The 24,087-nt window shown below is 36.1% G+C and overlaps 1 protein-coding gene across 1 annotated transcript in view; it reads left to right on the forward strand.

Moving 5' to 3' along the window:
- DGKH (diacylglycerol kinase eta) overlaps nucleotides 1-24,087 on the forward strand; it is a 163,123-nt gene that overhangs the window by 116,382 nt on the left and 22,654 nt on the right. Inside the window, 11 exon segments of the mRNA XM_039877212.1 lie at nucleotides 726-999; nucleotides 1,758-1,880; nucleotides 5,238-5,363; nucleotides 10,724-10,841; nucleotides 11,802-11,912; nucleotides 12,051-12,147; nucleotides 16,942-17,049; nucleotides 18,854-18,967; nucleotides 19,220-19,354; nucleotides 20,305-20,468; nucleotides 23,655-23,760. Coding sequence (XP_039733146.1) covers nucleotides 726-999; nucleotides 1,758-1,880; nucleotides 5,238-5,363; nucleotides 10,724-10,841; nucleotides 11,802-11,912; nucleotides 12,051-12,147; nucleotides 16,942-17,049; nucleotides 18,854-18,967; nucleotides 19,220-19,354; nucleotides 20,305-20,468; nucleotides 23,655-23,760 — 1,476 coding nt within the window.

Consider the following 24,087-nt stretch of genomic DNA (forward strand, 5'->3'; position numbering starts at 1 on the left):
AAGAACTGGAAATTATTGGGAGATAAAAGTTACGTTAGGCAGCAGCATCAACAGCTTCAGTCCTAAATGTTTCTTTGCCCTTAGTAATTTAAGAAAAGCAGAAAGAAACAGGGGCGAGTACTTACTGGTTTTTTTTTTCCCTGCATCTCCCTTCTTTCTCTTTTTTATCCTTGTGCATTTTTCTTTTTGCTCTTTCTTTGAGCAAGTCATTCCTTAGACACGGTTCCCTCCTTTGCAAACCAAAGCTTTAATGTTGAGCTCACCAAGACTCAGCCTGACCTGCAATTTCTATGCTCAAAATGGTGCCATAAGTTGATTACCTTCAGAAAGTGTTTCTGTGATGTTTTGTATGAAGTATAGCAAATTTCGTATAATGTATAAATTTTTCGTGTGATGTGTCACTTTAGAGGAAAGTATTTTTTGTTTGCTTGTTTTTTAAAGGAAAAATAGCTGTTCAAGGATCGTAAAGACTCTCACCAGTAAAATGGAGTCTGAATGGTTCTGGAGGTATAAACCAATAATTGTGCTGAATTGTGCTGTTTTTTTAAAAATTATATATTATTTAGTCCATAAGCTGTCTAAAGTATAATTTATAATAGCCGATGAATGGTCGACATCAATATCACATTTTTACTCTAAAATCAAAAACTGTTCATTTATAAATGATCATTTTTCATCTCCACTAAATAGAGATCGCTCACATTGGTTTTATTTTGTGTTCTTAGTGTTCAGTCCTAAATGAGAAGCTTGAACAACTGCTCCAGGCTGTGCACACGGATTCCGCGTCCACTACAGTTGTCTCGGGCGTCCGCTCTCTCACTGTGGAGGAAGATGCCATGGAATCTTCGAGTGAAGAATCCTTGTGTGAAAGCAGGGAACACCTCTTGGATGACACTACAAAACCGTCCTCCCAGAAAGCCCTCAAACCAAAGGAGATCATGTTGCGGGCGAACAGTTTAAAGAAAGCAGTGAGGCAGGTCATTGAAGAAGCCGGCAAAGGTACACGTTAGCCGCAGTAGCCTAGCGTTGATTGACACAGTTAGTTAGCAGCATTTCGTATTACAAGCACAGTGAAGGTTCCTGTCAGTCAGACTGGACACACGTAAAAACTTTTTTAGAGACAAGACGGAAGAAGATAGAAATTTGTATTTAGTCCTATTTATTGTTTTAGTAGTAAGGATCAGAATATGAATGGTACATAAAATAAACTCTCAGAAAATAAAGTACACTGCAAACATTGAAATAAAATTGAAAATTACTTTAAGTAATATTTCTAAAACATAAAACATTTTTACTTAATTGGAATCTGTTGAGTTCTAAACGAAAACCAAACCTGTACACTACTTTGAAAATATTTTCTTAACATTTATTTCCTAAATGTTTACATGCTTTTTTAAGTTTATAAAAGTTTTGCCTATAATTTTTATATTAATATAATGTATATACTCCTCTTAGAATTTTCATAGTAGACTGAAAACTTAATTTTAATATAAATAATAAATATCCAAAACCCTTTACAGGTTGTAACTTGTATTTCGTTTTTTATCCTAATAAATATGTAATTTTCACCAATTTATTTAGTTTTACAATCTCTAATACTTACAGACATTATACCCAAGTTTATTGCCAATTAGTGTTTATTTGTGAGTATGGAATTTCTTTTGGTTTGTGTTTCAGTTTTTTCCTAAGCATATATTAATATTTATGGATTTTATTTTTACTTGTTCAAACATATTTATCTTCTTAACTACTTAAAGTTATGGATGACCAGACAGTTCACCCGTGTGAATCAGTTAATCAGTCACTTGATTATGATAGTACAGAAACAGATGAATCTAAAGAAGAATCTAAAGATGATGATGCAAAAGAGTCATCAACTGGTAAGAAAGTTACGATAAAATTATTTTGGAATGAAATCAAATGCAATTCTTTTAGTTTTCAAAAGGCTTATCAGTTGAAATAAACTATTTGTATTTTTACTTTCAACAAGGCTTTTTAGAATTTACAGCTTAGATATTTTAGAAAACTAAAATAATAAAGGTGATGTTATTTTAGACTGTTGTCAAACAGTCCCCTTTCCTTTTTACCATATAATCTAGAGATTATCATCATAAACTAAGGATTATGGGACCCCAATATGCCCAAATATCTTAATTTTCCTGAAGAAAGAGGGAACAAACACCTAAACCAACAGATTTTAACCTATTTTAGCCCACAGATTCCTTTGAAAATTATATGTAAACTGCATGGCCCACATGCATAAAATTTGGCATTTAAATAATTCACCAGTTCCTTGAGTTCCATCGGCGTAGATGGCCGATAATCCTTACTGCTAAATTAAACTTTAAAGTGATAGGATATCTAGTTAAAACCCTTTCTCTACTGAAATTATTTTTGCACGTAAGTTAATATGTAGTTGCTTGAAGAATGTTAACAATTTCTCTTCCTTTTAGGTTTGAATTGAAGATGGATTTTACTTTTAATATATCACTTTGTCTAATGGAAAAATTAGTTTACTAGAATAAAACAAAGCAGAAATTAAAATTTTAATGAAGATGAGAATAGGAAAATAATTACATAGTACTAATGAAAAGTCAACACATCAGAACTGTTTGCAGGGAATGAATTTTTACTTTTATTACATATAAACTTGAGCATATTACTTAACTTGTGCTTTCCTCGTCTGTAAAATGGCAATAACAGGGTACCTATTTATAACGCGCCTGCGTGTTGTGAAGGTTAAATGAGTCAATATACATAAAGTGCCTAGAATAGTGACTGGTACACAGTGCCGTATAAGAGTGTTTGCTGTCATCATTATTACTATTATTGCTACTACTGCCACTGCCACTGATTACGTTAATTTTGAAAGAATATTCCTTCTTTGTATTTAAAACTCTTAGAGACTTCAAAATTAAACCTCATATGTCTGGCGTACAACCAAAGAGTGCATAATCTACACCTTGCGCCCTTTCAGACTTCATATGTACCTATTCTGGCACGCAACCCAATGTTATAACCTTAGGCTCTTTAGACCTTATTTGCCCCTATAATCCAATGCAAGCACACCTTATAACTCCTCTGGTAGAGGGCCATTGAGCCTTTGGACCACTCACTTTCAACACATACTACTTTTATAGTCAGCTCTAATTGTTAGAAAGTTTTTCTTTATATTGAGCTTTATATTTTCTTCCTTAAATTTCTACCCATGATTTTAATGATAATTAATAAACTTTTATGTGTGATAATGTTAACAGTAATGACATGGCACTTGTGTAGTGCTTTTTGGTTAATTTAAGAAAAAAACATTCTGTTTTTCTGGTTATACCCATGTGATCGATGCTTATCTTAAAATATGATGCCCATTTTGAACAAAATTTTCCAGACATTTCTGTACTGTAATAATGTCCTTACAACCATACACTACTCATTGTGGATATTTTTGATGTTACAAAGACTACCTGAGCTCTCTTTTCTGAGTTGAAGTATTATATAATAGTATTATATGAACCTGGTCTCCTCCTCCTGTTTTTGTGCAAGCGATTTATTTTTAACCTATAAATTATAGTACTTTACACTCATCCTTCTGAAATTTTATCTTTTTGATTTGGAGTTATCATTTCACCTTGTCAAAATCTTTTGAAGCTTGACTCTATCATTTCAAGTTTACTTCATCTGTAATTTGATAAGCAGGCCTTGTATGTTTCATCCATTTAAAAACTGTTGACTCAAGCAGGGCTGACAATGGCGTCATTGCAATATGCTGCTTGATAATTTTCCCTAAGATAGTGGCTATCTTTGGAGGATACGTTTATCAGCACTGATTGCTAATGGTTTTCAACCAGCTGCCGTGCTACCTGACTGTACTTTTGTGAACTTCACATTTCCATTGTAGTCTGCAAATGAAACTAAAAAATGCAGATAAAGAGCTATAGTTATTGCTATTGAAGTTTTAATAGCAATAAGATTATGCAGGTCTTCAATGGTGTAGTATTTGGTCTTATTTTTTGGCTAGTAATCCAATTTAGTGGGAATCAGTAGCAATGGAAATGTTTCTGTATTAAGTAATCATTTTTGAAGCACACTCATCGTATTATCATTTTATGTAATAATTCATATGCCTGAGATGTGCAAAATACAGTATATTAAGATGAGTAATGAGATGTTTAAGGAAAACCATGAAACATTAATTTATTTACCTGAAATGGAACATCAATCTTGGTGATTAGGACTCTCTCTGCTTTTTATCAGAAATGAATATCAAAAGATTATTTTTATTAGAAGTTAGCTCCAGGGCTCCCATCTGTCAAAAAAAAAAAAAAAAAAAAAAGAGTGTCTGTTCTGCTACTCTTTTTTTAAAAATGCAACTAGACTGCTTTTGAACAGAGAGAAGAGAGTGTAAGATTAATATAGTTAGTTTGTAATTAGTCTTAGAGAGAGTAAAGGTAATTAAGTTTTAGAGTACTTTTAAATTGAATTTGAGGATTACTGTTTTTTTTTTAAACATCTGCCAATAGCTTCTAAATTAGTTAAAGATACTATTTTCTCTTCATTAAAATGCCCCAGATTAGGTAAAATTAAATATCTCTTTTTGTTGTTAACTTTGAAAGTAATTCTCTTTTGGAACAATTTTTTAAATGTATTATTGGGCTTTTACAAAAATATGATAGAACTGTTTGGGGCAAATAGTTTTGAATAAATGATTAAGAAGGACAGGAAAAGTATATTGCTTTCATTTGAAAAAAATACTGTTTTTCATTTTAAAGAAGAAAATGTTAACTTATATTTCATATATTAGCTCTGGGAATCACAGTAATCAAATTTGATCATTCGCCTAACATTTATGAGAAAAAGATTTAATTGACAATATATATTATATCACATATGTTTCATTCTCAAAAATTACCAGGTTTCAGAATTTCTTTTTATCTTTAAATATGGGATGATCACATTAAAATTATAAGTATTATGGACCTTTAATTATGATAGGCACCTCTTTTCTCTTGATCTCCATGTACGTGAGATGAGAGATCAAGATACTTTCTTGTGACAGAGTCCTTTCATATAATAAATCTCAAGAAAATGAAAACAAAATGATAAAAGAATAAGTAAGTACAGTGTAATATTTTCAATTCCACTGCTAAGCATATGTTAAATTATGTCTTGAATTGATAGGGGCTTGCTCATTTTTATAAGCTTATCATTTCCTCTTTTTAATCTGGACCTTTTGCCAACAGTTAAAACTGCACCTCGGTCTCCAGATGGTCGGGCAGGTCGTTCCCAAATGGACTGTGGCCCTGGTCCAACTGTGGCAGCCTGCAAAGAAAGCCTTCCTGTGCTCAATACCAGAATAATCTGCCCAGGTAGTACAGATTCTGAAACATGGTTTTTTGTTGTTTTGTCTTGTCTTGTTTTAAGTATTTCTGTGAAAATGTATAAGTATTCATTTCTATGAACTACAAAAATGTGTTCTTAAAGATAGATGTTTCTTTAAGAGAATGCTCTTGGCACTATTATCACCCAGAATCCAGATCCTTAGACTTTTGGCATGTAAGAATTGCCTAAGAAGTATTAAAATGCATGTTTATGGGCTCTGCCCCAAGAAATTTTGGTTGAGTAGTTCTAGAGCGGAACCCAGGAATCTGAATTTATTAAATACCTAAGGTAAATCCAATCCTATATTCTACTACCTTTTTTTAAGTATCTTCACAGCTTTCTTTTTAGTTTGAAGCCACAAGTGTCTCTGCAGGTTTTTTTTTTTTTTAGATTAATAATATTGCTTCGTTTTGAAACATCTAAGGACTCTATTTCAGGCCTGATAAGATGAATTTACCTTGGTATTAGGTTAGTATTAGTGGAAACCAAAAGAACTTATGTAGCAGAGGAGGGAGGAAAATATAGACGTCTCAGAGGCCTCCTTACGTACTTTCACTAGCTGTTTGAGTTAGTGAAAACTCTCCAGATTTATTCCAGAGTGGGTTGGAACCAACTTACACCCTGAAAATCAGTGTCTCCTGCAAGTTATTTTTAAAGGTGAATCACAATTCAATGATAATAGTTCAAGACTTTAGTACCCCACTTTAAGTAGTGGATAGATCAACTAGACAGAGATCAAAAGGGAAACAGGAGACTTGAAAATCACATAAAATCCTAACAGATGTTTATGGAACACTCCACCCAACAACGGCAGAATACACATTCTTCTTAAGTGTACATGGAACATTCTCCAGGATATACCATGTATTAGGCCATAAAACAATTCTCAGTAAATTCTAAAAGAATTGAACTCATACAAAATATGTTCTCTGACCACAATAGAATGAAATTAGAAACCAATAACAAATGGAAATTTGAGAAATGCACATATACATGAGTCAAAGAAAAAAATTACAAGAGAAGTTAAAAATACTTTGATATGAATAAAAACAAAAATACATCATATACCAAATCTTATATGATGCAACTAAAGCAGTGCTTGGAGTGAAATATAGAGCTGTAAGTACGTATATTAAAAAAGTAGGAAGATCTCAAAAACCTAACTGCGCACTTTAGTAAATGGGAAGAGGAAGAGCAAACTAAATCCAAAGCAGCAGTAGGAAGTGGAAATAAAAGAAATTGGAAATAAATGAAATTGAGAGTAGAAAACAGTAAAGAAAAACAATGAAACCAAAAGTTGGTCTGTGAACAGATTAACAAAATTGACAAATCTTTAGCAAGAAAATAAGAAAATTAAAATTACTGAAATCAGGAATGAAAGGGGAGACATCACTATGGACCTTACAGAAATAGAAAGGATAGTAAGGGAAAACTATGAAATATTGCATGTCGATAAGTTGGATAACCTAGATGAAATGGACAAACTCCTAGAAACACACAAACTACCAAACTGAGTCAAGAGGAAATAGAAAATCTGACTAGACCTAAAACAAGTGTAGAGTTTGAATTAGTAATCAAAAACTTCTTACAAAGAAAAGCCTCGGCTCCAAATCATCACTGGTGAATTTTAAAGAATAATTAACACCAATTTTTCACAAATTTTTTCAAAAACTAGAAGAGGAAAAGGCACTTTCCAACTCATTCTATGAGGCCAGTATTACCATGATACCAAAACCAGTCAAAGATATCACACACAAAAAAGTTTAGACCAATATCTTTTATGAATAGCAGTAAAAAGATCCTCAACAAAATACTAGCTAATCGAGTCCAACAAGGTATAAGAATTATACACCATGACCAGTGATACAAGGTTGATTCAACATATGAAAATCAATCAATGTGACATACCATATGAATAGAATAAAGGGTAAAATCACAAAATCATCTCAGAGGATACAGAAAAAGGATTTAAAAATTCAACACCCTCTGCTGGTAAAACACACAACCACCTAACAAAGGGCATCTATGAAAAACTCATCATACTTAATGGTAAAGGCTGAAAGCTTTCCCTCTAACATCAGGAACAAGACAAAGATGTCCATTCTTGCCATTTCTATTCAACGTAATACTGGAGGTTCTAGCTTGGGAAATTAGGAAAAATAAAAGCATTTCAATTGGAAAGGAGGAAGTAAAACTGTATCTCTTTACAGATTGACATTGCATATGGAAAATCCTAAGGAATACCCCCCCCACACACACACAGACATGCACGCGCGCGCGCGCGCGCACACACACACACACACTATTAAAGATAATAAATGAGTACAACAAGGTTATGGGATGAAAGATGAATATACAAAAAGTAATTTGTACTTCTTTACCTCGTAATGAACCATCTGAACATGAAATTAAGTCATTCCATTTAAAATGGCATTTAAAAATTAGGAATAAATTTAAGAAGGTGAAAGAAGCGAACACTTAAAATTACAAAACATTGCCGAGAGCAGTTAAAGAAAACCTAAACGAAAAGACATCCGTGTTCATGGATTGGAAGACTTAATATTATTAGGATGGCAGCTCATCTCACATTGAACAGAGATTTCACACAATCCGTATCAAAATCCCAACTGCCTGTTTTGCAGAAACTGCCAAGCTGATCTTAAAATTCACATGGAAATACAAAGGACCCAGAAGAGTTAAGACAATCTTGAAAAGGAAGAAGCAAGTTGAAGGACACACTTCCTGATTTCAAAACATAACTACAAAGCTACAGTAATCAAGACCACATTGTACTGGCATAAGAATAGTCATATAGATCAACTGAATAGAACCGAAAACCCAGAAATAAACTCCTACATTTATGGTCAGTTGCTATCCAACAAATATGCTAAGACAATTAGTCAATGGGGAAAGAATAGTCTTTTCAACCAGTGGTACTGGGACAACTAGATATCCATATGCAAAGAATTAAGTTGGAAGCTTCCCTCACACCATATATAAAAATTAACTCGTCATGGTTAAAAGACTTAAATGTAAGAGCTAAAACTATAAAACCATAAAAAGACAATATAGATATAAATGTCCATAACCTTGGATATGACACCAAAAGCACAAGCAACACAAGAAAATATAAATTTGACTTTGTCAGAATTAAAGGTATTTGTGATTCAGAGGACACTACCAAGAAAGCAAGATGACACTCCACAGGATGGGGTAAGATATTTGCAAATAACATATATGATAAGATATTAGTATCCAGAATATATAGAGAACTTTTAAAATTCAACAGTAGAAAAAACAAATATCCCAATGTAAAAATGACCAAAGGATCTGAGTAGATGTTTTCCCCAAAGGATATACAAGTGGCTAATAAGCACATGAAAAGGTCATTAGTCATCAGGGAAAGGCAAATCAAGACCACAATAAGATACCACTTCTCCCAACTAGGCTGGCCATGATAAAAAAAAAGAAAGATTATAACAAATATTGGCAAGGATGTGGAGAAATTGGAACTTTTATACATTGCTGGTTAGAATGTAAAATGGTGCAGCCATTTTGAAAAATAGTTTGGTGGTTCCTCAAAGAATTAAACATAGAGTTAACATATAACCCAGAAATTTCACAGCTAGGTGTATACCCATGAAAACTGAAAATGTGTGTCTAACAAATATTTGTATACACTGTTTTTATAGCAACTTTATTGATAAATCTTAAAAATGAAAACAACCCAAATATCCATCAGTTGATGAATGGAGAAGCAAAATATGGTATTTTCATACAGTAGAATAATATTTAGCCATAAAAAGAGTGAGGCACTGGTAAATACTACAACACGATTACCCTTGAAAACTTTATGTCAAGTGAAAAAAGCTTGACACAGAAGCTAGATATTATGTGATTTCATTTATATGATATGTCCAACAATCCATAGAGACAGTAGTTTAGTGGTTTTCAGAATCTAGGAACAGGGACAATGGAAAATTACCACTAATAAGTGTGGAGTTTTTTTTTGAGGGTGATAAAAAAAGTTCTAGAATTAAGTGGTAGTGATCATTGCACAACTATGTGTGTATACTACAAACAAATGAATTATACTCTTTAAAAGGATAAATTTTTGGTATGTGAATTATAACACAAAGAAAATATTAAAATAAAAGTGATAAACCCAGAACATGCTTGATTCTGGAAGGGCCTTCATGTTTAGAGGTTATATCTTTGTTCAAACTTGCGACCTGGGCATGACATTTCTGAGCTAAGGCTATTCATATAGCTAACCTTAAAACATTCTAGAAGACACTGCACTCCTGTATGCAGCCGCCTGAGTGTGCCTCTTCACCTCTCCGAACTGTTCTTTCCTCGTTACGATTATTTTGTTCATTATTTACTTATTTAGACACAAAGCCAGTTGGCATAGTAAAGTACGCCATAACATATTCAAACTATGAAGTTCAATGGCAATAAAATTCATCTTGATTATTTGATAATCAGCCAAACTTTAGTAGCTAAAATAATGAATAATCTAAGAAGGGCATATGTTGGGAAATGAATATTTGCTCAAGAAAGGACTTTAAAAAATTTCCTAATGTTTCTCAATTGCACGATGTGTTTTCCTTCACTATTTTTTCTTTTTTCGTTTGTTTGATTCCTTAAGCACCTATTACATTGTCTTCTCTCAGACTTGAGTGCTTCTAGCCTTATTAATTGATGGGATAGATAGAATTCATTAGCTTTTGAATACTGGAACTAGTCGTGGAAAAAATGGTGAAATAACATTGAAGTTGTACTTATTCGGAAGAGAAATGTTTCATTTTAATGTTCAATACTACATTCTTTTTCAAATCGATTAATACCCACATATAATACTAGACTACTTACCATTGACACCAACACTGTGTTTTCACTTTTGTTAACAATTTTAACTGAGTATTATTATCTATGCTTTGAGAGTATGGAAGTGGTAACTCCATGACATTTTGGGTAATTTAGCCTTTATTGTAAATGTCTTAGAGATGTAATTATCTGTTAAAGCAAGGAAGTAATATTTATTTGTTGAAGATGTAGACAGACTCCTTGAGATGTTAAATGAGACGCTGTCACGAAGAGACTCCTGTTTAGTCTTCATCTGCTTTATTTGTTTTTTAATGGCAACATACAGAGCCTAACAAGCATCAAAAACCTTCTACTTGACAATGTCACAGTTCTTAGTTTTGATTAATGAGGAGAGCAGGCACTAAAAACAACGTTTGGGAACAAGGTGAAGTTAGGCCTGAAAACAGTGGACTGGCTTTTTCTTTGTCTTGTTTGTTTGATTAACATGTGAACCTGTATATATTTTATCTCTGGCCAGGTCTAAGAGCAGGACTAGCTGCCTCAATTGCTGGGAGTTCTATTATCAACAAAATGTTGCTAGCAAATATCGATCCTTTTGGTGCGACGCCATTTATTGACCCAGATCCCGATTCACTGTAAGAAAATACTTTTGAAAATGTTTTGTTTTGGCTTTCCTTGTTTCCATTTTATACGAATGGTGACACTTTAAGTGTACTGCGATAAATGTGGTTCCACTTACAAAAAGGGTCATCAGAGCACATTGACCCCTTTGCCCTGGTTTTCAGGACCTGGTCCCGAGGCGGGTCCCTTCCAGCCTGCTGTCAGGGATGATGACCCCACGGTGCCGTGAGGCCCCACCCCACTCACTTTTCCTTGGACTGTTTTGTTCATCGACATCTTCATATCCATACTTTTGCTGTTCCCTTCGCCTCCTCCATTTTGCCAAATCTGTCATCTTTCCAAATCCAGCTTCTGGCTACTTATTTCTGGAAGTTTCTGGTTGACATTGATCTCGTTCCATCTTAAACTCCTAAAAAACTACTTGGCCGTTCAATATACACTTCTTTTTACTTCCATGTTTAATTTTGCCTTTATCGTATCTCATTTCTCTACTGACGGTCCTCAACGAAGGTACCATATTGCAAACTTTGTACTTTCCAAAGCACCTACAAAAACGGATTAGATCTAGTAGTTTTTTGCTCAATAAATATTTGTCCATTGATAAGAGTAGAAGTAGAGAAGACTTTCTAATGATAAAAAAAGAAGAGTGTTGGCACCTGACTGTAAGGTCCTCCCATTTGTGTGTGTGGCAAGGAGCTCACGTGGGAGAGAACTAAGATTTTGTTACAGTTAGTGGAAAAGCATTGCCATGGCTCTGTCTCCACTTCGCCTGGCCCACCGTCCCTTTATATGTTACCAAAATTTACACACGTGCACTGGGGTCGCGCCCACGGAGTGTTAACAGGAAGCGATTTCTTCTAAGCTTTACTCTATCGGGAATGGAAGCTTAAGTGGTTTTAAGTGCTATTTTGTAGATAAAGTGTAATTTTACGAGCCTGAGATTGACTTTTATGTACTTTTCCTTGTTATCGTAGAGATGGATATTCAGAAAAATGTGTCATGAACAATTACTTTGGGATTGGATTAGATGCAAAAATTTCATTAGAATTTAATAATAAGAGAGAAGAACACCCTGAAAAATGCAGGTAATTTGGTAATAGTAATAATATTATTACATGAAGGCAATTTTACTTTAATTTTATTTATTACTCTTTTGCTCTCTCTGCCTTTAAAGAGTATATATGTAATAGTTACTGAAATTGCCTGCCGACAATTATTTTCAGGAGCCGGACTAAAAACTTGATGTGGTATGGGGTCCTGGGAACCCGGGAGTTATTACAGAGATCGTACAAGAATTTAGAGCAGAGGGTTCAACTGGAGGTAAGTTCATCTTGAAGTAAAGACATTTCATGTTATCTTACTTTAAAAAATGATTTTATTTGTGCAGTGAATTTGGCCGAAGTTCCTCTTGATTAGTGTTTGAAGCGGGGAGTGGAAGTAGGTGTCAGCCTTCTCCTGAAGAAGGTGTAGACACTGGAGATGAGTGACACACTTAATTATCATTATCATTAGCTCCTGAAATTTGGATGCAGATGTGGAGTCACAGGACCCTGTGAAAAGGTAGAGCCCGTTTATAGGATAGCGTTTTTAATGGATTTTCTCATTTCAGTTTCCGAATCCTGACCCAATTCTATAATGCCTGAAGTTTCACGAATCCCTGAAACTAACATTCATCATAAATCGAGTCTGTAAAAGTATTTTTTTGTTCCAGTTATTTTTAACAAGTTAATGAAAGAAAAAGATTGTGATCACTTAAGATTTTAAGTATTTTTTTACTAATTTAACTAGGAAATTAAGGATGGCAAAAGTTATTTAATCTCTTCCAATAACAGGGAAAAAAAAGATTGGAGAAATGCCTCTGAAGAGTCTGCTAATTTCAGTGAATTTTATTTTTTTGCACCTTAACCGGTTATTTCTAATTAAGGCATATGCTACAAACCGAAAAGTGAACAAATCCTAAGTCTACAGCTCAGTGACTTAAACACAGCGTTATTATGGTAGGTTTTATCTTAACACTGGAGTGTGGATTAAAGAGGTGTGTAGCTCATTCATTATCAACTAAAGATAAACATCTGATACCTTCCACTCTAGAGCATGGCTGCTTGATCAGCTAGCTCGATTTAGCAATGCCTGTAGAATTAAGGTAGGTGTTACTGGCCGAAAAGGTGCAAAATCAGGCAAGTTCACACTTAGTAAACACTGTCCTTGATGGCCCCATCCCCGATCAATTTGGCTTCTCTCCTGTGTATTGAACTGTGTCATTTATTTTCTTATCTGGTCCCCTAGTGGCCGTACTCTCTTTAGTCCATACTCTCCTTATGTACAGGTAGGAAGTTGTATTCATCTTTGTTATCCTCGGTTATGCATATCCTTTGTGATGTGTAATTCTCGCCCCCGTCTTGAAGAAACAGACAGGTAAATAATCACTTTACCGTAATTTAGTAAGTTCTGGGATCAAGCCCCGTAGCCAGCTATCTTTAAGATTTAGGGAACTATCTGGAATCAGAATGGCTGGATTACCTTTCAGAAATAGTATTTCTAGCCTTTTCTCCTCATGGCCCAAAGTCTGAATGAGGCCGTGTTATTTACACAGCTGCATTTTACTGTCCACTTAACAGGGGTTCCTAACTCTTTCTGACCCTGGGCCCCTTCGGCATGCTGGTGAAACCATGGATCTCCTCTCTGATTATCGTTTTTAACTACATCGTATAAAATGCATAGACTTATGAAAGAAACCATTAATATTAAACTAAATTAGCGAAATATTTTTTAAACCATTAGGGAGTGTGTTAAATTAAGCAGTCGAGATGGAACTTCCTTCTGAAAATGTTCACCATTTTCATACCATTCTTCCAAATAAAGTGTATTTGTTTATAAATCATTAAGACTGCTCTGAATTTTTAAATTTTTAAATTTCTTTCAGCCTTTTAATTTTAAATCAATTTATTTGAACTAAGAAAAAGGTCACCCATTTCTTGCCTCCCCCAACCCTGACTGTTGCCACCACCAATCTGTTCTCTGTATCTGTGAGCTTTGTTTGTTTGTTTGTTTGTTTGTTTTTAGACAAACATATTTAAGAGAGCTCATGTGGTATTTGTCCAACTCTGACTTATTTCACTTAGCATAATGCCCTCAAGGTATTGTTATCGTTAAGTGGCTGAATAATATTGCATTATCTATATACACCACATTTTCTTTATCCATTTATGCATCATTGGACACTTGGGTTGTTTCCATATCTTCCATACTTTGGCTATTGTAAATAGAGCTGCGGTGAACATGGGGACGCATGTATCTTTTCAAATTTAGTGTTTTCATTTTCTTTTGATAAGTACCCAGAAGTGGAATTGCTGGATCATATGATAGTTCTATTTTTAATTTTTTGAGGAACCTCCAGACTGTTTTCCATAGTTGCACCAATTTATATTCCCACCAACAGTGCACAGGGGTTCCCTTTGCTCCACATCCTCACCAACACTATTCTTTGTCTTATGGATACTAGCCATTCTAATGGGTATGAAGTAGTATCTCATTGTGGTTTTGATTTGCATTTCCCTGATAATTAGTGATGTTGAGCACCTTTTGTATATCTGTCGGTCATCTATATGTCTTCTAGGAAAAATGTCTATTCAGAACTTCTACCTATTTTTTAGTCAGATTATTTTTTGCTATTGAGTTACATGAGTTTTTTATATATTTTGGCTATTAGTCCCTATCAGATATGTAATTTGCAATTATTTTCTCCCATTCAATAGGTTGCCTTTTTATTTGGTTGATGATTTCTTTTGCTGTGCAGAGCTTTTCAGTTTGATGTCTCCCACTTATTTTTTGTTTTGTTTTGTTTCGTTTTCCTTTTTTTTTGCATCTGTTGCTTTTGCTTTGGTGTCCGATTCAAAAAATCATCACCAATACCTTTGTCAAGGAGGTTACCACCTCTTTTTCCTTCCAGGATTTTTATGGCTTCAGGTTTATGTTCAAGTCTTTAATTCATTTTGAATTAACTTTTGTGTGTGGTATAAGACAGTGGTCTAATTTCATTCTTTTGTATGTGGATGTCCCATTTTCTCAGCACCGTTTATTGAAGAGACTTTCCCTTCTCCACTGTGTATTCTTAGCTCCTTTGTCATGAAAAGACCCTGTATGCATGGGTTTATTTCTGGATTCTCTGTTCTGTTCCATTGATCGATGTGTCCATCTTTATGGCAATACAATACTTTTTTAATTGCTATAGCTTCGTAATATAGTTTGAAATCAGGGAGTGTGATGCCTCCAACTTTGTTTTCCTTTCTCAAGATTGCTTTGGCTGTTCAGGATCTTTCGTAGTCACATACAAATGTTAAGATTGTTCTAGTTCTATGAAAAATGCCATTGGAATTTTGATAGGGATAACATGGAATCTGTAGATTGCTTTGGGTAGTATAGACATTTTAACACTATTAATTCATTTACCCTATGAACACGGACTATCTTTCCACTCATTTGTGTCTTCAGTTTCCTTCATTAATGTCTTTTAGTTTTCAGTACTCAGGTCTTTCATCTCCTTGGTTATATTTATTTCTATATATTTTATTCTTTTCGATGCTGTTATAAATAGAATTTCTAAAAACTGTCTTCATTAGTTCATTATTAGTATAAAGAAATGCAACAACTTTTGAGTATTGATTTGATATCCCGAAACTCTATTGAATTTACTTATTAGTTCTAACAGTTTTTTATGGAGTCTTAAGAGTTTTCTATATATAATATCATGTCATCTTTAAATAGTGACAGTTTTACTTCTTTCTTTCCAATTTAGATGCCTTTTCTTTCTTTTTTTTTTTAATTGCTCTGGCTAGGACTTTCAATTCTATGTTGAGTAGAAGCGATGAGCGTGGGCATCTTTGTCTTATTCCTGATCTTAGAGGAAAAAACTTTTTCAGCTTTTCAATATGGAATATAATGTTAATTGTGAGCTTGTCATAATGGCCTTTATTATAAAATCTTTAATTGCTCGGAATTGTCTTTAAAAATATTTCTTTTATATTTACAGAGATAGATTTTTTTTCCATTTTCTCTAAGTTACTTATATGATTCAAACATTTTCTAAAGTATACAAAGATACCTGTTGAGTTTATTGGTTTCAGAGAAAGTTTATTGTTTTACTAGATACTTAATGTTCATTCCTTTGACAAGTACACATCAAGCATGAGCTATGTGCCAGGAATGGCTCTAGGTGCTGGACTGCAGTGTATTTCATGAAAAAGTAAAAAAGGAATTGTAAAAAAAGCCTGTGGGGGTAAATCAAATATAATGTATTCTCAGTTATTGAAAATGGTTGAAAAAATGAGTTCAGACAATTCTCATTTGTTCTAAGACTGCAGGTAATTTTGCTTGGTCATTAAAATGCAATTTTTGTTAAGTTGTATTAATATTTTTACTGTAAGGATTATATAAAAAATATAGCATTTATTTGAAGTGTGACCCTGCAAGCTCTTCTCTTTTAAAATGGAGGCTTAAACCCTCTATTCAATAAGAATTCATTCACATGCATCTATAATTACTTCATCACTCATATGATATTTTTTTTTCCTTAAGTGGTAATTTAATTTTCATCTAAATGGTTAATTAGAAGACAGAGTATAAGATACTTCCCAACATACATGTGGGTTTGTTTGGTTTTGGTTCTGGCTACTTGAGTTTAACCAGTCACCAGCTAATTACAGATCACCAGCAAAATACCAGGAGTAGTGAGAGGTGCACACGAGATGGTTAGGACCCAGAGTCCACCCTCATGGACACTGCTTTCAAAAGAATGTTTCAAATAAGTACAAAGGTGATTGTAGTACAAGTGAAGATATCATAAGTGACCTGGAAATAAAAGCTCAAGAAAAGTACTGCCTGATTTTGGTTGAAAGAAGAGGTAGGAATGTTCTTTTTGTTTGTTTGTTTAATTTGGTTTTCTATAACAACTTCTGCTATACTTATACTTTAAGGTGGTGTGTAGGAATCTATTTGCAGGAGAGCACACATTCCCAGCACACTTCCCTCCACCATCCTTCGTGTTTGGTGTTCTAGTGGCTTCCGAGCTAGCGGCTTTGCTCTTTCCATCTAACCCCCAAGCCTTTTACCTTACAGTGCGACGGCCAGTACATTCCTCTCCCCAGTCTGCAAGGAATAGCAGTGCTGAACATCCCCAGCTATGCCGGAGGCACTAACTTTTGGGGAGGAACTAAAGAGGACGATGTAAGTATTTCCTTGCTTTTTGATGATTCTAGCGGCCGCCCACGTTCCTTGGCTTGTGGCCCCCTCCTCCATCGCCAAAGCCCACAAAAGCGGCTTGAGTCTTCCTCATGTGGCATCCTGCTGCTCTTCTGCCCCCTCTTCTACTTTTAATGTGATCTTTGGGATTACACTTCCTCCCCCCCCGCTAACAAGGATAATGCCCCCGCTCAAGGTCCCTAATTGAGTCACATCTGCAAAGTCTCTCTTGGCATGTAAGGTAACATTTACAGGTTCAGGGGATCAGAACATGGACAGTTTTAGGATGGGGAGGGGGACATTATTCTACCTACCGAAATACTTTTCTATACTTTTAATTTTCTAAGTTTATGTGATATTATCCTTTTGATTTTTTGAAATGTCAAGAGGACTCATTTGGCTATTGAAGTTTACGGCTATTTTCATTTTCTTTTTATAGTTTCCTATATTAGAAAAGGAAAAACCACAACCTAAAAAATGTAATTGTTCTGAAAATAATATTCGAAAGAAGAGGGAACAATTATTAAAGTCCATGTAACATAAAAATGAGAAGTATAACTTGATCTTTGTTTGAAGAGTCACATACATTGAATGATAGGCCCTTTGATTGAGGCTTGTGATATAATGGTTCTCACTGATCCATTTTCTCAGGACTTTTAAATAAGTAAGCAGGCTTAAAGTATAAAATAAATTGGAAAGTATTTGTAATTTTCACGTGACTATATTCTAATCCTATTGGAGTATAAAAACTAACATTGGCAGTCAAATTTTTGTCAGCCTGTCACTACTCTTAAATCTTTTAAGGGGAAGAAATCAGTGAGATTAAGATTTTAAAAAGCTAACTTTCCTTGAACCTTCCTACCCACCTACCTACCTAGTAGGTAGTCAAACAGTGTTCTGAGAGTTACACATTCATTATTTAATACCTACAATTTTCATCTAAATTATACCAATGAAGAAACTGACACAAAGTACACACCGTTCATAAGCAGTAGAGACAGGGTTTAAAACTAGGCTGTCTGATAACAAAAATGATGAGTTATCGATGCTTGCAAATTTGTGTCCTGATATTTTCAATGAAAGTTTTAATTAGGATACTGCTTGATACTGAATTTTTTTTCAGAGGCGTAATTATTTATGCAAGGTAAACGAGAGTAAAAGGGACAAAGTAATACAGGTGAAATTGAAATTTTTAGGTTAAATTAATTTTGTGGAAACGAAGTTAACATCAAAGCAAAGTAAGCCTACCTGATTCTTATCCCGAGGTGCCCACTTCCGTGTTCTCACGTCCTTAAAGTTGTCATGTTAAGGACGTAAACACGTATGCACGCTGCTCGTAACACCTTGGGATTGTGCCCATAGAACATTCCAGGTGACCTGGATCATCCACATGCGTGCTAGCTTTAACCTTACGAAATCTGTGTCACCTTTCCGGGATTTTAGGGTTCATAAAATTACCTGCATCATTTTATCGAGACATCTGAGTCATCTATGAATAGGTATTTAATACATTTTATAACCAAGATGAATTATTTGGAAATGTAATAATTTACTAGTCCAGAGAGTGCTTTATGAGGAGGCATGAGTATTATAGCCATCTGGGCCTTAAAACCATTTTTTATTATGTTTAAGTCATCTTCAGTGATTTTTTTGGTCCTTGAATGATCATTTCCTGGTAATATTTACTTCCTTTCTTGCTTACTAATTTTATGGCTTTTCAAAAAATTATGTGTACTGCAGAGTTTATGTTGCTCAATGTGCCACTTCGTAACGTAGTGTTTACTTTCAGATATTTGCTGCACCATCGTTTGATGACAAGATCTTAGAAGTCGTCGCAGTATTTGACAGCGTGCAAATGGCAGTGTCAAGGGTCATTAAGCTGCAGCATCACCGAATAGCCCAGGTTTGTCTTCCCACGGGGTCCTGCCTGCCTTCGCTGCGCGGGCCACTGGGGAAGCTGTCTCTAATGACTCTACGCTGTATATTCATCGGTAAAATTGTGACTTTCTCGTCATGTCCGTTGTTACTGTGCCATCATAAGTGCAAAATCATAACCTGCCATCCCACAGAATGGACTAAAGGTCAAGCTCGAATGCAGATTGAGTGTCAGTGTCTCGGGATGATTCGCACTCTAAAATGACCTGTTTTCTTTCAGTGCCGTACAGTAAAAATCACTATCTTTGGCGACGAGGGAGTCCCAGTACAGGTGGATGGCGAAGCGTGGGTGCAGCCTCCAGGCATCATCAAAATCGTGCACAAAAACAGAGCTCAGATGCTAACGAGGGACAGGGTATGTACTGCAAACACGCTTCTCGGTTTTATCAAGCCTGTTTGAAAAAATCTTAAATTGTTATAAAAAAAATAGAAACCAAGGAAAGATATTTAAATTGTCTTTTCAATCTGACCTTGAAGTCTTTGTGGTTTTAAATATGAACAAAGGCAGGGCGGGTCAGGCAAGTTTTATTTAGTTTATTTAGTTTTTTAAAAAATTAATAGGCCGATTTTTTTTTTTAGGTCTACAGAAAAATTGAACAGAATGTAGAGAGCATTCCAATTCCGTTCTCACATAGCTCATCGGCTCTTCAACAAGCACCTAAATTTCCCTATTATTAGTATCTCGTATTAGTCCATTTATTAAAATTGATGAGCCAATACTGATGACAGTATTGTTAACTCAAGTCCGTAGTTTACATCACCATCTGTGTTGTACATTCTGTGGGCTTTGACGAATGTATAATCACTTATATCTACCATCCAAGAAGATGCAGAATAGTTTCACTGACCTAAAAATTTCTGTGCTCTTCCTATTCATCCGTCCCTCCCTTACCCCAGCCCCTCGCAACCACCGGTCTTTACAATATCTCTATATTTTTGCCTTTTCCAGAATATTTGACAGCGTGCAAATATTGTGCATTTTTAATTAAGGTCACACACATAACAAATAAGATTGCCAGTGTCCCTCCCATCTATTATACATACAATAGTAAAGATGGAAGCTGTCTTGTTTTAACTTTTTAGTGATATATTCATCAGCATCTATTACATTACTTTTTATTTATCGTGATACACCGGAAAAACTTTTAAAGTATGTGCTTTGTACTTATGATTTATTTAATGAGGTGTTCGATTGGGAAAAAAGAAATAGTAGTTTCAAAGTCATTCATAGAGCATCGAAACGCACATTGATTTGGACCTCCGAGCTCTACCCTGACAATTCATTGTGATATTGATTTTGAATAGGCTTTCGAAAGCACTCTGAAATCTTGGGAAGATAAGCAGAAGTGCGATTCTGGTAAACCAGTTCTTCGGACGCATTTGTACATCCAACATGCTATTGACCTGGCGACGGAGGAGGTGTCGCAGATGCAGCTGTGTTCCCAGGCGGCGGAGGAGCTCATCACCAGGTCTGGCGGCCCCCGGTCCTGGCCGGTCCCCTCTCGTTAGTTTGCATACGTCATTTCAGTTGTCGGGGGTAGCTAGAAATGGTGCATGTCCTCCCCTTCCCCTTACCGCCTCAGTGTTCGCTGTTCTCCTTCACCGGGTCCCCTCTGACACAAGCGTCCCCACCCGTGCTCTCTGCAGAACAGCCTGGAACTTCCTGAAACACGGGGAGACCTTGCCTGACCCGCCCTGCCACACAGCTCGCTTTCCATTACGTTTAGTTCCCCGGTTGACACACAGTCTCTATGCAGAACTGCTCCCTGATATGCTGCCCTATAATTAACTCTGAATTAAATGTCAATGGAACGTAGCAGGAAGTATAAACATTAACCCGGCCCCACCAAGGAGAGTCGGGGGCGGGTGGCCGGGAAGACTCCAAGCATCAGCCTCTGCCAGATTGTCACGCGGCTCCGGGACCGCACAGAAACTGATTTCAGTAGACGGAAAGGGAAGAGGAAAAAATGAGTTCCGTGAGTGTGAAACAGATGAAAATCACGATGACCCAGGAGTAAGCTTCAGAAGGGAGGAGAGACCGTGGACAACTTTCTTCCTTCCCCTTTCCCTGAGTCTTATCTGCCAAATGAGAGTGACGAGAGCCACCTGACCGGGTCGTGGTCAGTGTTAGATGAGACCCACCATCCACAGCCTTTCACGTCTGGCACAGTTTGGGTTCTGTCAATGGCAGCTGTTCTGTTCTGTCTGTACCTTCATCCGGGGACCGCTTAGGATGTCGGAAAAGCAGAGAAGGAAACAAAGCTCAGTGGTGCCGGGGCTCACTCACTCCCTTTCTCCTCCCTCCAACACACCATCTGCTCCCCCTCTCTCGTTCCTCATTCTCCTCCTTAAATATTTGTTAGCCTCCTAGAATGTACTGGATGTTAGAGGTGTAAAAGAAAAGGTATATACTCCCTACTGGTGGATAGCAACATTCAAAATTAGAATGAAATATGATAATGGCCAGATACTAAGGAGCTTAGAAGAAATGTAGAGAAAATGACTAGTCAGCTAAGTCCACTTAGCTGCATTATAATAATAACAGTGTTATTGTACACCTTAGCTTCTTATCCACAGAGATACTCGTCTTAGAGTAAATACATCTCTTTTAGATTCTACAGACAACTTACTATGGAGTCCAATTTTCCCCCAGATTTATCGAGATATAATTGACATAAAAATTATATATATTTAATATATACCATGCAATGGTTTGACATATGTATACACTGTAAAATAGTTACTACAGGCAAGCTAATTAACACATCATGGAAAAGAGTATGAAGTTTCCTCAAAAATTAAAAATAGAACTACAGCATTTTCTCGAAACCAAAATATACTTCCTGTATTATCATCCTATCAATTAACCAAATAACCTTATCGAAAAAAGGAAGTGAAGCTTGGCCAGACTTGGTTTTGGTCAACTGAGTTCGGTTCCCCATCAGTTTTTTTAAATTTGCAAAAGATGAAAATCAGGCTTACTCATCAATTTTCAGAATTTATTCATTTAATATTCAGCAAGTATTTTGAGCCTCTTCCATGTGCTAACCACCATTTTAGACACTGGGAATGGCAAGGTGACTGCGTTGCAGGCTCCATAATTTGCTGGCTGAGTCGTAGAGGGGAGAAGTGTGGTCGAAGTGGTCACAGGTCACTCAGGGGGCGCTGTGGTCACACAGAGGAGGCCAGATACAGTGAGGGACAGCTGCCCAGAGCAGCGTGCGTGCAGGGTGACCGATACATTGGTGTAGAAAATGCGGATGGAGAGATGAGGAGAGACCAGATCTTTATCCGGACAAGTCTGGAAGCAGTGTGGACCATCGTCTGCAGGACAGCAAAGCTGGGGCGGGGTCAGCACTGTCCAAATGGCCTCGACAGGAAACGATGGGCCGAGGCAGGAGAGATGGAAAGGAGAAGAGAGATTTCAGATAGGTTCGGATCCAAAATTGGCATCTGGGTGTGAATTAGACAGGACGACCCTGAGGTTTCTAGTGAATGGCTGGGTGGATTGTGGTGCGTTTGATGAGGTCATCATTTTCAGGAAGAGGAGCAGAGTTTGAGAGAGAAAACGATGCATTCCATGTTGGAGTTATTCGTTATGTTAGAAATATCTAGGAGGAGATTCAGCTGGCAGTTGGAAATGTTGATCTGAAGTTAATTGACCTCTTTCTCTTTCTTTGAAAATTAGAATAACATTTAACCGTCTCTATTCTGATAAATAACCTTCCTGATTCTCAAGGTTAGTAGTAATGCCGAAGTGACATGTGCACGTCCCTTTAGGCCTTGGACACCAGTTGTATGATCCTTAAGAATTATACTCTTTCTTTTACTCTTGATTCAGCAGTACGGGGCTTCTTTTTTTTTTTTTTATTCTACCCTTTCTAGATGGAAGATCATTCTCCTGGAAGATGCGAGAAACACAAAGGGGTTGAGTGGTCTGCATTCTCTCTCATCGGCGGAACTTTTCCTCCATTCTCTTCCTTGGCCTTCCTGCCCTCCAGAGTTTGTCTTTCTAGGACTATCCTTGGCAGTTTTGGTTCCAGAGGACTGAGGCACACAGGCTCTGGAGTTGGATAGACATAGGTTCAAATCCTGGCTCTGTCACTTCTCAGCTTTGTGTACCTACCAAATCTCTCTGAGCCTCAGTGTCTTCATCTATACGTAGACGATATTCATCACAGCTACTTTTTACGTTGCGAATATTAAATTAGATAATGTATTTAAAGCACTTGGCATATAGATGATAAACATGGCAATGTCCTTCCCGTAATCTGTCGTATTTGTTCCGGTTGAAGTTTCAGTGAATAAAAGATAAGTTGCCACTGTCTACATTGGGGACCCCTCTCACTTTCCAATGATACTGAAAAACGAAGTGTGACTATATTTTGTTTTTTTCTAAATAGCACCTCAATATGTTTGTCTCTGATTCAAAGCCCAACTTTTTATATAAAGATTTGGGGTTTAGTATTTTTTGTTGCAGTGGGGTTTGAATTTTGTAAATCTACCCTGTGACATTCACAATTGAGCAGTCATTTTTTTTCAAATTTCCCTTAATGACCTTTTTTTTTTACTTGTTTTATTCTACCACTTCTACGCTTCAGAAAAATCAGCAATGTTCAAAAAAGTGTTTGTTCATGTTTCATTGTTGCTTTCAGGATTTGCGATGCAGCTACAATCCACTGTCTTTTGGAGCAGGAACTGGCCCACGCCGTGAATGCCTGCTCCCACGCCCTGAATAAAGCCAACCCCCGGTTCCCAGAGGTGAGGAGCCACTGGTCAATTCTCATGCCACAGGTCCTTAGTGTTACACATGTGTTTTGATGCTATAATGTGCCATGCCCTTGAAAAAACATGATGTTGTTTGCATGAGTCTCTGCCAGAAACTTATGGTAAATTCGTGGCCCAATTTTTCTTTTATTTTCCTCTTCCTGCTGTTTTTCTATCTCTGCTCTTAAATTCTCTTCTTTTTCTCTATCTCACTTTCAGTCACTTGTCACCTTGCCATCTTCCTTCTACTCCTTCTCCCTTTAACTAAATCCTTATTTCTTATTGTACCTCCCCCCCACCCCGCACCTTGATAAAGAGCAA

Source organism: Pteropus medius, unplaced genomic scaffold (genome assembly GCF_902729225.1).
Source record: "Pteropus medius unplaced genomic scaffold, Ma_sr-lr_union100, whole genome shotgun sequence".
NCBI classification, from domain to species: domain Eukaryota; kingdom Metazoa; phylum Chordata; class Mammalia; order Chiroptera; family Pteropodidae; genus Pteropus; species Pteropus medius.